General features: G+C 40.4%; 1 protein-coding gene across 6 annotated transcripts; it reads left to right on the forward strand.

Annotated features, from left to right (window-relative positions):
- Positions 1–3848: 3848 nt before the first annotated feature.
- On the forward strand, positions 3849–9718 carry LOC100971312 (olfactory receptor 2H1). Of its 6 annotated transcripts, none has more exons than XM_055113309.3 (4): positions 3851–3966; positions 4672–4766; positions 5794–5844; positions 6884–9718. In XM_055113309.3, exon 4 carries the CDS (start codon positions 7159–7161, stop codon positions 8107–8109), a length of 951 nt encoding a protein of 316 aa, XP_054969284.2. In that variant the 5' UTR covers positions 3851–3966; positions 4672–4766; positions 5794–5844; positions 6884–7158; the 3' UTR covers positions 8110–9718. The 6 variants fall into 6 exon arrangements, with proteins under 6 accessions (XP_054969283.2, XP_054969284.2, XP_034817555.2 ...); XM_057302462.2 differs by having other exon boundaries at positions 3893–3966; positions 5418–5844; XM_055113308.3 differs by lacking the exon at positions 5794–5844 and having other exon boundaries at positions 3849–3966.
- Positions 9719–13758: the final 4040 nt, after the last annotated feature.

Consider the following 13758-nt stretch of genomic DNA (forward strand, 5'->3'; position numbering starts at 1 on the left):
ATTTGGCAGGTTTTTTATAAAAAAAATTTACTATACAACCCAATAATTCCACTGTCAGGTAATATTCAAGACAATTTAAATCATATGCCTTCAATGACTCTTCATAAGAACATTATTAGTAACAGCCAAAAAGCAGAAACAATCCAAATGTCATCAAGTGGTGAGATCAGTGGAACTGAATAGAAAGTGCAGAAATAGAGCCAAACACATAAGATCTATTGATTTTACACAAAGACACCAAGATAATTCAATACAGGAAACGATATTCTTTGCAACAAATGGTACTGGAGGAACTAGATATAGGTATAAAAACTGTACCATTATGATTTGTTTAAAAAAGCAGCCATTTTCATAATATTTTATTATATGTATGAAAATGAATTATGACTCCTATATCACAACATACAAAAAAATTAACATGGGTCATATAAATAAACATATAAGCTAGAAATTAAAAGCTTCTAAAGAAGAACATAAAAGAAAATATTTATGACCTTAGAATAGATAAAGATTTCTTAGGATTCAAAAAGCACTTAACTGCAAAAAGATAATTGATGAATTTTGAGTTAATCAAACTTAAAAGCTTCTTCTCCTTTGAAGACGCCATTCAAATTGAAACATCAAACCACAGACTGAAAAAATAGCACAGTGCATTTATTTGACAAAGGACTTTTATGCAGAATATATGAAGAACTCATATACTTTTATCATAAAAGGAAACACTATAAAATAAGGACAAATGACTTGAACAGACACCTCACAAAAGAATATATAAATGACCAATGAAAAGATGCTCAATGACTTAGTTGTTGGATAATTGTAAATTTAGAAACTACTGTGAGATTAATAAGTCTAGAGATCTAATGTATAGCCTGAGGACTACAGTTGACAACATTGTATTATATACTGGAAATTTCTAAGAGAATAGATTTTAAGTACTCTTACCACAAGAAAAGTAACTGTGAGTTGATAGATATGTTAATTGGCTTGACCATAGTAATCCTTTAACTATGTATATCAAAACATCATTTGGGAGGCCGAGGCGGGTGGATTGCCTGAGCTCAGGAGTTCGAGACCAGCCTAGGCAACATGGTGAAACCCCCTCTCTACTAAAACACAAAAAAGTGGCCGGGTGTGGCAGCATGCGCCTGTAATCCCAGCTACTTGGGAGGCTGGGGCAGGAGTATCGCTTGAACCCAGGAGGCGGAGGTTTCAGTGAGCCGAGATCGTGCCATTGCACTCCAGCCTAGGAGACAGAATGAGACTTGTCTCAAAAAAAAAAAAAAAAAAGGAAATCCTGTATATCCTAAGCATATACATATACAACAAAAAATTTTCAAAATTAGCCTGGCGTGGTGGCTTACACATGTAACTCAGCACTTTGGGAGGCCTAAGCAGGTGGATCACCTGAAATCAGGAGTTCGAGATCAGCCTGGTCAATGTGGTGAAACACCGTCTCTACTAAATATACAATAATTAGCTGTATAGACATGGTGGTACATGTCTATAATCCCAGCTACTCAGGAGGCTGAGGCAGGAGAATCACTTGAACCTGGGAGGCGGAGGTTCCAGTGAGCCGAGATCACACCACTGTACTCCAGCCTGGGCGACAGAGTGAAACTCAGTCTAAAAAAAAAAAGCCAGGCACGGTGGCTCACGCCTGTAATCCCAGCACTTTGGGAGGCCGAGGTGGGCGGATTACGAGGTCAGGAGATCGAGACCATGGTGAAACCCCGTCTCTACTAAAAATACAAAAAATTAGCTGGGTGTGGTGGCGGGCACCTGTAGTCCCAGCTATTCGGGAGGTTGAGGCAGGAGAATGGCGTGAACCCGGAAGGCAGAGTTTGCAGTGAGCCGAGATCGCGCCACTGCACTCCAGCCTGGGCAACAGAACAAGACTCCGTCTCAAAAAAAAAAAAATTAAAAAGCTATAAAAGCTATAATGAGATATCACCTGATATCCACTAGAATGTCTATCACATGACCCTGAAATTCCACTAATAGGTTTTGACCAGATAGAAATGAAAATACACATCCACAAAAGACTTGTACATGAAAGTTTATAGCAGATTGATTCACAACAGCAAAAACTGGAAACCACCCCACACTGGTTCTCTATTACAGCATAAAAAGTTATCCCAAAATTTAATGGCTTCAAACAACAAATATTTATTATCTCACAGTTTCTATGGGCCAGCAATTCAGAAGCAGCTAAATAGTAGCTGGTAATTCTAGCTTAGGATCTTTCTTTTAACTTTTTAAAAACTTTTTGTGAATACATAGTAGATGTATCTATTTTAGGATCTTTCTTGACATTGTAGTCAAGATGTCAGCTGATTGTATTTCTAAGAAGATTTGGATGAAGCTGAAGGATTCACTTACAAGATGTCCCAGTCACATGTTGCACGTTTTTAGTAGGGAGCCTTAGTTTCTCCCCATATGTGTGTTTCCATTCACTGCTAGGATGGCTTCCTCCAAAGTAAACAATCCACAAAGAAGAAGTCACAATGTTACTGTGACATAGTCTTTGATGTCACATCCCATCATTTCTACCAGATTCTATTTGTTAAAACTGAGTCACTCAGTACGGCTCCCATGCAAAGGCAAGGGAAGTAGGCTCTACTTTGTGAAGGGGATATAAGAAAATTGGGGGCCATATTTTAAAACAACCACAAACCTGAATGTTCATCAACAAGTGAATGGATGAAAGAATTGTGATATATTTAGGCAAGAGAATACTACTCACTGATATTTTTAAAAAAGAATTGGACTATTGATACACAAAGCAGCAGGGATGATTCTCCAAACTGTGGTACAGAGTATAACACACCAAACACAAAAGATTATGTGCTGAATGAATCTTTTATGTGAAGTTCTGGAAAAAGTAAAACAAAATGATAGAAATCAGAGCAGTGGTTGCCTAGAGCATGGGGAGAATTATTGTAAATGAGCATGATGAAATTTCTGGAGTGATGGAAATGTTCTATATCTTCAGTAGGGTAATGGTTGTCTGGATGTATACATTTGTTCACATTCAGTGAATTGTCCATTAAAATATGTGCACTTCATTATGTAAATTATACCTTAATTTTAAAAAGAGAAAGGAAATAAACCAAAGTCAGGGGGGATTGAATGAGCACATTCGAGGCTTGAGAGGAAGGCTGGAAATATGGGACACTCAGAAGGTGTGGATCAGGAGAGAATAGTGCCCTTCTACTCCCCAGTGACATGGAGAAGCAGAGGTGACCTTTTTATATGCCAAAGGGAACTCAGTTGCTGGCACACTTCCTTTGAATCTTCACATTCCTTCTTAACCATTAGTAGCTGTGGCCAATTAGCTGTCTATAGGTTATGGGGCCCCTAGTCTTGGCAGAATTAATGAGCTACTTCTCTCTATGGGATAGGAGTCTTGGGATTCCTCCCCCCATCATTTCACTATGCCTTTTTTTCTGCCTTTAATGTCACTAAAAGAGAGGTTAACTTACTGGATTGAGGAAAAGAAGTCGTTAGCAAGAGTTCCATAGTAAAGCGCTAACTCTAGCTCATGTGTCTGGCAGAGCAATGGTGGAATGTGGTTAGTGCATAGCTTCTTCAGCCAGCCCACCTGGGTTAAAATTTGGTCTTTGGTACTTACTAGCTGTACTTTCCAGAACAAGATATTCAACCTCTACGTGTCTTCAATTATTGATCTGTAAGGGAAGGTAATAATAGTACCCACCTTTTGAAGTTATAAGGAGCCGTAAATATGAAGCGCTTTTTTGAGTGCCCATGGAAGTAAGCACTGGCAATCAATACTCTTAACTGAAATCCAAGTTCCAATAAACATCAAGAGTGTAACATTCCTCTTTAGTTTGCTTGTAGTTCTCATTGTGAGATCACAAGTGGAGGCTCCAACCAGTCCAGAAGTTCCTTTCTATGGGGAAGCTGTGGCAGCAAGGCCGTGAAGAGAGTCTGACTTAATTGCAAGTAAGTCACAAGTTTATTCCCCTACAGCCCATCAATTTCCACATGTTCTTAAGACAGTTCTGAAGCAAACAGGGTCTACAATCCTGGCACTGACACTCATTGGCAGGGTAACCCTGGGCAAGTTACTTAACCTCTTTGAGACTGTTTGTTCTTCTGCAGAGATATTAACTGTCTAGCAGGGTTCTTTTAAGAAGCAGATATTCCAGGAAATTATTTAGCACAGTGTTAGTATATAGGACATCAACAGATAGTAACTGTCAAAACTATAAGTGGTTATTATTATTGAACTGTAGGGCAGAATTTGTCTCATAACTTTGTAGCAGTTAGTACATGACTGGCTCTTTGAGGACCAAAAAAGAATAAATTAATGTGCTTCTGTGTGGAGTTAATGGGATGTAGGGAAAGTAGTGCTTGCCTATTATTGGTGTCAGAGAAAAGGACCAGAAGAAACAGGGTAAGGAAAAGGCATGTTATTAAAGATAGAAAATAGGAGAGTGCAGAGGGTCAAAGGAAGATATAAACTGAAGAGATTAAGAAAAAACATACAGTGAGACAAGTTGCCAAGGGAGTAAGAATGTAAGAAATGCTGCAGTTTATGGATGAATAAAACTCTGGACAATTGCTGAGACACAAAAGATATGAGGCTGCAAAGTTTAAAAAGGAACGATACATTTAAAATAATCAGAATAGTGTTTACTTCTTCAGTGGGAGACAAGGAGATGTGATCAGGGAGGAGAACACAGAAGACTTCTAAGATACCAGTAATATTTGATCTGTTCTTAAATCAGGAGGAGATTCAGGTACACCATGTGTTTATTATTCCATAAAATCCATAGATGTGTTTTATATACTTTTTGTTTATATGATTTTTAAAAAATTAAGGGAACAAATCTTATCCTCAAGGAGAGACGTAATGATGGGGGAAGGAATATAGAAGGAGACAAAAAGGAGGGAGTCTTGATGAAAAGGGAGATGGGAGGCAGCTTTTAACACCAGACAGGGTCCTGTGATGCAGAGGTGATTGTGCCATCCCATAAAGTCCCAGGGCACTGGCTGCCAATGAGACCACCAACTTGCTTGCCCTAAATGGCCACATCCCCTAAACGGCCCTCCTGCCATTGTCTGTGCTCAGAAAACCCTCAGTTTCTGCCTCTTACCTGCCAGGGTGGTGCCGCATCCCACCCCCATCATTGAGCTTGCCTCATGTGTCTCAGCACAGTCTTTTACAGCAAAAATGCATGTCACCTCCTCCTAAAGGCTTTCCGTGGCCCACCCACCCAGATTCCTCCTTTATTGTGCAGACTCTTTCCTAACCCACACCTCATCTTAATTTATTTGCCTTCAATTCTGGGCGGTGGTGTTGGGGAGGGTCTCAATTTTCCCATGTATTTCCCAGTGTTTATTGAATACATGAGGCCATACTCTTCTAGTCTCTCCGCTTCTCATGCTAGGAACTGAACCGACCAGCCTATACTTTAAGGCTTGTTATTTCACTGACTAAGGAAAGGCTACTTAAGAGGGCAAGCTCAGACATACATAATCTGGAGTGGATCTTCCATGGGAAAACACGTATATAACAGAAATTATTGGCAAAATTATAAGTATGGTCCACAGAGTAAGTAATAATATTTTATTATTTATTTAGTTAGTTTTGAGAAAGAGTTTCTCTCTCGTTGCCCAAGCTGGAGTGTAATGGCACGATCTCAGCTCACTGCAACTTCCACCTCCCAGGTTGAAACGATTTTCCTGCTTCAGCCTCCTGAGTAGCTGGGATTACAGACACCCACCACCACACCCCGCTAATTTTTTTTTTTTTTTTTTTTGTAGAGACAAGGTTTCACCATGTTGATCAGGCTGGTCTCAAACATCTGACCTCAGGTGATCCACCCGCCTTGACCTCCCAAAGTGCTGGGATTATAGGCGTGAGCCACCACACCTGGCCAATAATACTTTATCAATGTTGGCTTTCCTGTATTTAGTAACTGAGCTGTTTTTACACTAAAAAAAATTTCTATCTTAGAAACATGAAGAAGTGAAGAGGCATTATATATACAACTCACTGTTCAGTAGCTCAGGGTAAATATAATTGCATATGTAAAGATAAAGATGTAATGATAAAAATGTCAAGTGTTAGCACTTACTAATATAGATAAAGAACATTCAGAAATTCTTTAAATTACTCTTAAAATTTGGGGGTATGAATTTTTATAAAAATAATGTTTTAAATCTTAAATAGTGAATAGAATTAAGAAAGTAACAAATTCTAATTCCTTCCTTTTTTTCTTTAAATTCTTCTAGATCCTGAATAATTTCTACTTAAACGTCCCAATATCAACTCTCTATTTTGCTATTGACATAATCTTATTTGAGAGGCAAAAAATTTTAAAAATTAAATCATCTTTTTAATTTCTAAGCCCCAGAACAAGACAATTGGCAGCATTTTTTTCATGTCATTTTGCTACATTCTACATAATGTTAAGTTGAGGTTAGGGATTTTCATTTGTAGAGGAAGCTCTTACATTTAGTTTAATGAATCATGATTTTTTTAATGGAGAAGGAACAAAATACCTCATTGATTTTTCTATGAATGGAGTTAATACACACAGGAGAGAAATCTCTTTGTTAATTCTACACTCTGCCTCTGACTGACACCTCTGCAAACAAAGATAAAGTAGATAAAACATGAATAATTCCAGGTAACTTATGCCCCAGAATACAGAATAATTTTGCATACATATGAATAGTAGGGAAATTCTATCAAATGATTCTTTTCTAATTCTTTATGGATGTACATAATGAAATATTCAGAACTACCACAACATTTAGAATAAGATAGAGCCTAACAATTTATTGTTGAATTAATGAAGATCGGTTAATTAATCCATGTTTTACATCAGCTTTCTTTGCCCTCAACCAGGAGGTCAGAGGCACCAATGTGAGGTTCCACCTGCTTTCCAGCACATTCTTGGTTTCCTCACTTCTGCTAGACAACGTTTGATCAGAAGGAACAAGGAACGAGAAGGAGCTACTGGATGATGATAAGCCTGGGAAAGGGAGGCTGGGCGAGCAGAGACAGAAAAGAAACACCCACCTACTGTGACATCACAAACACCCAGGCTGAGTTTTGATAAGACAGGTTGAATCACACTAGGGTGACAGCCTCATCCCTCCAGGTACAAACAAGAACAGGCCATGGTTAACCAAAGCTCCCCCATGGGCTTCCTCCTTCTGGGCTTCTCTGAACACCCAGCACTGGAAAGGACTCTCTTTGTGGTTGTCTTCACTTCCTACCTCTTGACCCTGGTGGACAACACACTCATCATCCTGCTGTCTGTACTGTACCCCAGGCTCCACTCTCCAATGTACTTTTTCCTCTCTGACGTCTCCTTCTTGGACCTCTGCCTTACCACGAGTTGTGTCCCCCAGATGCTGGTCAACCTCTGGGGCCCAAAGAAGACCATCAGCTTCCTGGGCTGCTCTGTCCAGCTCTTCATCTTCCTGTCCCTGGGGACCACTGAGTGCATCCTCCTGACAGTGATGGCCTTTGACCGATACGTGGCTGTCTGCCAGCCCCTCCACTATGCCACCATCATCCACCCCCGCCTGTGCTGGCAGCTGGCATCTGTGGCCTGGGTTATGAGTCTGGTCCAATCAATAGTCCAGACACCACCCACCCTCCACTTTCCCTTCTGTCCCCACCAGCAGATAGATGACTTTTTATGTGAGGTCTCATCTCTGATTCAACTCTCCTGTGGAGATACCTCCTACAATGAAATCCAGTTGGCTGTGTCCAGTGTCATCTTCGTGGTTGTGCCCCTCAGCCCCATCCTTGCCTCTTATGGAGCCATTGCCCAGGCAGTGCTGAGGATTAACTCTGCCACAGCATGGAGAAAGGCCTTTGGGACTTGCTCCTCCCATCTCACTGTGGTCACCCTCTTCTACAGCTCAGTCATTGCTGTCTACCTCCAGCCCAAAAATCCATATGCCCAAGGGAGGGGCAAGTTCTTTGGTCTCTTCTATGCAGTGGGCACTCCTTCACTTAACCCTCTCGTATACACCCTGAGGAACAAGGAGATAAAGCGAGCACTCAGGAGGTTACTAGGGAAGGAAAGAGACTCCAGGGAAAGCTGGAGAGCTGCTTAATATACTTTCAAAAGTAAGAAGAGTTTCTTCAGGATTTATGAACATGTTAAGTTTTCCAGACTACTACCCTTCCCACATACACCTGAGCCACTGTGGTGGGTCACAGTGTGGCTATGTTATCTATGAGAGGGAGAATGAGAAAGAGAGGGACAGAAAGATAAAAGAAATTGGGTGAAAGGAGATAGGTAGCTCCATAAGGCACCATAAATTCAAATATTATCATTCCTATCATTGTCCATTCTTAATATTTCTATCCTCCATTCTGTTCTTTTTACTATCATCACTTCTATAGATTTCCTAACTCCACCATGCCTATTTCTGGTTATATAATTGCTCTCCAATTGTCATGTCAGTGTAGGGGAACTACTCCATCATAGCATTCTGGACACCTTGCATGTATCTACGTAGGTCATGTAAGCAAAGGCTTGAAGAACAGCTAATCTGAGATTTAGAAGGATGCTTTTTGATCCTCCTGGAATATGAGAGGATGGGAGGCCCTTTAGAGCCTGCCTCAATGCCATCTCTTACTCTCCTTCTTATATCCCTGGGAGTATGTCATGTGACAAGTCTTTACTGTCTCCCAGGTTTTGGATGGAGCATGGCGTTTTCTGCCCCACACCCTTTAGGATATAGCTGAAGAATATAATGAGGAATAGCTGGATTCTACAACTGACTCCTCACCAGTGGTATATTCCACAACAGTGTCACAGTCGTCTGGCCCCTTTTGTTTCCGTGTCATCCTTTTTGGTGTGTAGGACAAGGAGCCAGGGAATTGTCAAGTTTGGCTTTTACTTCTTTTTTATATGTAAATAATAAGCCATCTAAGTGTAAAAGTGGCTCATATCTTCTCCAGCCAAATCAGCTAGGCCATGGCCTTGCCTTGCTTCTCATGAGTGTGCTTGACAGTCATCACCATCACTCTATCTTCATTTCTGGTTCTTACCGTGTTAGCTTAGTTCATTCAAGCTACTATCATAAGCTACACATAAATTGGGTGGTTTATAAATAACAAACATTTCTTTCTTACAGTTCTGGAGGCTGGAAACTCCAAGATTAAGGCAGATTTCATGCCTATTGAGGGCCTGCTTTCTGATTATAGAAGGTGACTTCTTGCTGTGCCCACACATGGTGAAAGGGGCTACCAACTCTCTGGAGTCTCTTTTATGAGGGCACTAATTCCAATCATGAAGCCTCTTCCCTCATGACCTAATCACTGCCCAAAGGCCCCATGTTCTAATGCCATCATCTTGGTGGTTTAGGATTTCAACATATGAATTTTGGAAGGACATAAGCATTCAACCCCCTGCACATGTCTTCTTTCCTTCTTCCTCAAGGTTCTTTCTGTCCAGTTGCTCCTTCTTCTATTGACCCTTTTTTCCCTTCTCTTTCTCCTTCACTGCCTCAAGTTACAGCCAGAGGAAAGGAGGAACTAAAACTTAGCAAGTCTATAATCACATGCAAATACACACAATGGATTGTTACAACCAAAATGCAGGCTCTATTGTTTTCAATTTAGCAGACTTTCAAATGTATATGGTTCCGGCCACATTAAAGTTGCAAATAACAACTTTTTTGAGACTGAAATAAAGGTGAAATATTGGAAGGAAAAGTTTAATGTTTTATTTGTAGTATTTTTTTTCCATTTTCCACTAAAGAGTCCAGAAAAAAAAAAAGCAAACATAATATAACCTTTGAGTTATAACAGAATATTTCAACAAGGACTTTGTTGCTATCAAGTAACCATATAGTATAGGTTACACAGAACTCCTATCTTCTGGATTAAGACTCCGTCTTCAAAGTATTTGGGCACCCTGGTTACTGAACATGAGCCAGAAGAAAATGAACTGCTTTTCCTTAAGCATCTCTCTACCCCTGGGTCACCTCCAGTGGAGTGGTATGTCAAGAAATGTAATTTGTCCTTTCTGATGCCATAATCTACCATATTTTTTTAAATTAAGTCATGCCAGGCGGAGGTTTCTCTGCTCCTCATCACATGTTTCCACCAGAAACATGGGCAGCTCCACATCTTGGGCTTCACCACCTTTAGGGTGAGGTGGATGGTCTTCTTCTTGGAAATTTCATAAGACGATAGTGTTTTCTTGGGCTTTGGGGTCTTAAAGCCCAGCAGAAAAACCAAGTCTTGCATGGGAACCTTGGTCTTAGACCAGAGCTGTTCACCTACCTTCTTCACTCCATTTTAGCAGCCAATGTCATTAATTCCCATTCCTCACAATTGACACTCATTTGGGCAATTCTATATAAAGTTGAAATATTCTTCAGAAACGAAGATGAAGTAAAGATATTCTCAGTAAAAGTAGGTATCACCAACTCATCTGATTTAAAAGAAATGCTTTTAAGCATGGATTGCACTGCTTCAGTCAGAGAGGAAATAAAACCAGAGGGAAAATCAGAATATCATGAATGAAAAAGGACCAACAGAAAGGGTAATTATCTGGGTAAATGCAATCGTATATTATTCTCTTTTTGAATTCTTTAAAATATGTATCTCTGTTGGAACTAAAAAGTACAACACTGATGGGGATTCATACAGATGTAATACATATGACAATTACTGAATAAACTAATAATAATAAATGGATCTATTCATTCTAAGTAGACCATGAAAGGTTAAATGTTTATATCATAATCCCTAAAGCAACAATTCCAATAAAACAAAAAACCATACTGTTGTTATAGGCGTTTGAACCAGAGTGACTCCATCTTGAGTAGTGGCTGGGTAAAGTAAGGCTGAAACTTGCTGGGCTGCATTCCCAAAAGGTTAGGCATTCTCAGTCAGAGGATGAGATAGGAGGTTGGCATAAGATATAGGTCACAAAGATCCTGCTGATAAAACAGGATACTGTAAGGAAGCCGGCCAAAACCAAGATGGCAATGAAAGTGACCTCTGGTCCTCCTCACTGTTCATTATACTCTAATTATAATGCATTAGCATACTGAATGACACTCCCATCAATGCCGTGACAGTTTACAAATGCCATGGTAATGTCCAGAAGTAACCCTATATAATCTAAAGAGGGGAAGAACTTTCAGTTCTGAGAATTGCCCACCGTCTTCCCAGAAAACTTATGAATAATCCACTCCGTGTTTAGTATATAATCAAGAAATAACTGTAAGTATACTCAGTTGAGCAGCCCATGCCACTGCTGTGTCTATGGAGTAGCCATACTTTATTCTTTTACTTTCCTAATAAACTTGCTTTCATTTTATGGACTCACCCCAAATTCTTTCTTATGTGAGATCCAAGAATCCTCTCTTGGGGTCTGGATTGGGGCCCCTTTCCGGTAACACAGTGACATCAACAAAAATAACAGAATAATGACTTCCAAAAATGACCTACTGCCTAAGAGTAAAATGAACTATGGAGGAATTTGTCAGAATTAATATTGTTTAGAACTCTAGAAATTAACCAAAGGCTTGCTGCAATCTGGGGAGTGTTTGTTCAAGAATAATAGCTGGATCTTGATAAGAACAGTGAGCTCTGTGATGTTTTAACTGGTTCCACTCCTGTTCCTTCCTCCTCAGCTCTTAAAAACCAACAGTCCACAATCATGGTGAAAACCAGCAGACATGAAATCACTGGAGGGGACACAATAGGGTTACAGATCCTTTAATCCCTTATTTCCAGAAGATTGTTATTATTTTACCTGTCTGGTTGTTCCCTAGAACTCACAATGCTATCCTTATTTGACTTGACTCAGAGCTATCCCAGAGAGAACAATGTATTTCCTGGGGAAATGAGTAAAAAGAATCATAGGCAGTTGTTGAACATCATGGTTGCCTATGGTCATAAATAACAGTTGGAACAAACAATAGCCTAACTAAGAACTTAAAAACGAAATGTCAAGGAATGAGATGTCCATAAAGGGGATTGAAAAGCCTTAATATACTCCAGAAAGTTCAGACGGCCACATGCATGCATAGATGTGGGCATGACAAGTGCTGCATATATGCTTTGAACAGACCTGAGCAGGCTCTAAGCTCTAACCCTGAATAAGTTTGAGGCACTGCACAGACAGGAAATGAAGGCTAGGACACAGTGTAAACTGCTTGGTTGGGCTTTGAAGACCTGTATCTACCTGCACACAGAGCCTCTCTACATACACTGGGAGACATTACTTCCAGAAACGTAAGGAAATCTTTGTCCAGTCTTTACCTGGCCACTAAGCTAACCAAGCAGAGACTTCAGTGGCCACATTGAACAACAACAAAAACAAAAACAAAACAAAACAAAACAAAAAAACAAAAAAGAACAGACTTGACAGATAGTTTTTAAAAACCTGATCAAAAAACAACCACTAGCAATAGTAAAATCTGGGAACAGAAAAAATATGACTTCCAGAGTTGCCACATTATACTGTTTAAAATGCTAAGTTAAAAAAAAAAGAACGAAATAATACAACATGCAAAGAAACAATAAAGTAAGGCCCATACACAGAAAAACAAGCAGTTGGTAGAAACTGTCTCTGGGACCAGGCTCTGAAGGAGGTGTCTGCCTCAGTGCATCCAAAACAGCCAGGTAACCTTTGCTTTGGGACTGAAGTAATGGCTCTGATTCTGAGATGAGAGCTCACACTAGCCCTTAATTTAATCTTTACTTGAGGTGAAATTAAATGGATTATTAGAATGGGCCCTAATCCAGTAGGACTAGTGTCCTTATAAGAAGACGAGATTAGGATACAAACACCACAAGGGACAACCATGTGAGGACACAGGGAGAAGATATCCATCTAGGAGCCAGGGAAAGGGTCCTCAGAAGAAACCTATCCTGCCCACTCCTTGATCTCAGACTTCCTGCCTCCTAGAACCGAGAGAGAATAAACTTCTGTAGTTTAAGCCACTCGGTTTGTGGTCTCAGTCACAGGAGTCCAAGCTGATGATCGCAGTTGTGATGACAACTTTACAAATTGAATCATGGGAAGTCTTGCAATAATGAGATCTACGAACTGGTAGATCCTATAATCCTATAATCTGAGATGCTGATTCTACAACTCTGAGCTGCTAACGCTTTGCTTCTGGGTCACAGAAGCTTCCGGAAATAAACTTGTCCCACAAACTGATAAATGCCTGTGATTTTTCTAGAAATATGCCACAGGCAACGCTGGCATCTGCAGTCACATGTCAGTATATCAGTGGGGTTTCAGGAGAAGTTTAGGGATCAGCTCCAAGTGAACCTAGTGTTTCAATCTTCCCTCCTTGCTGGGATGATGGAGTCCCCTTCAGTCAAGGCTCTGTTGAAATGAAAGGGTCTGTTCCCAGTTCCACTCTTCCCACCCAGGGTTCTGGACTGTTAATGGTTGTCCTTTTTTTGTTTTCTTCCCGTTGATTCTTTTACCATCCTCCTCCTCTTACTGATTTTGCGTGAAGGGGGGTTTTGGTGGAGGTAAGGTAGCTGATAAGAAATGAGGTAGTGAGAAAACTAGTGAGGGGTCTTCTGGCTGTCCCCAGGCAGTCCTCGTGTGGTCCCCAGCCCAGCCTGCAGGTTCTGGGCTGGCCACCTCTTGGCCTCTGTGCTGTGTGTCTAGAGCTGGGCTCTAAGGGAAGGGCCCTGTGAGACCCGGCAGAACAGGGTAACTGGTCCAACAAACATCCCTCCTTTCCTCTGGCTCCACAGCTCAGGATTAGATCTAG

The sequence above is a fragment of the Pan paniscus genome, chromosome 5, assembly GCF_029289425.2.
Source record: "Pan paniscus chromosome 5, NHGRI_mPanPan1-v2.0_pri, whole genome shotgun sequence".
Classification (NCBI taxonomy): Eukaryota; Metazoa; Chordata; class Mammalia; order Primates; family Hominidae; genus Pan; species Pan paniscus.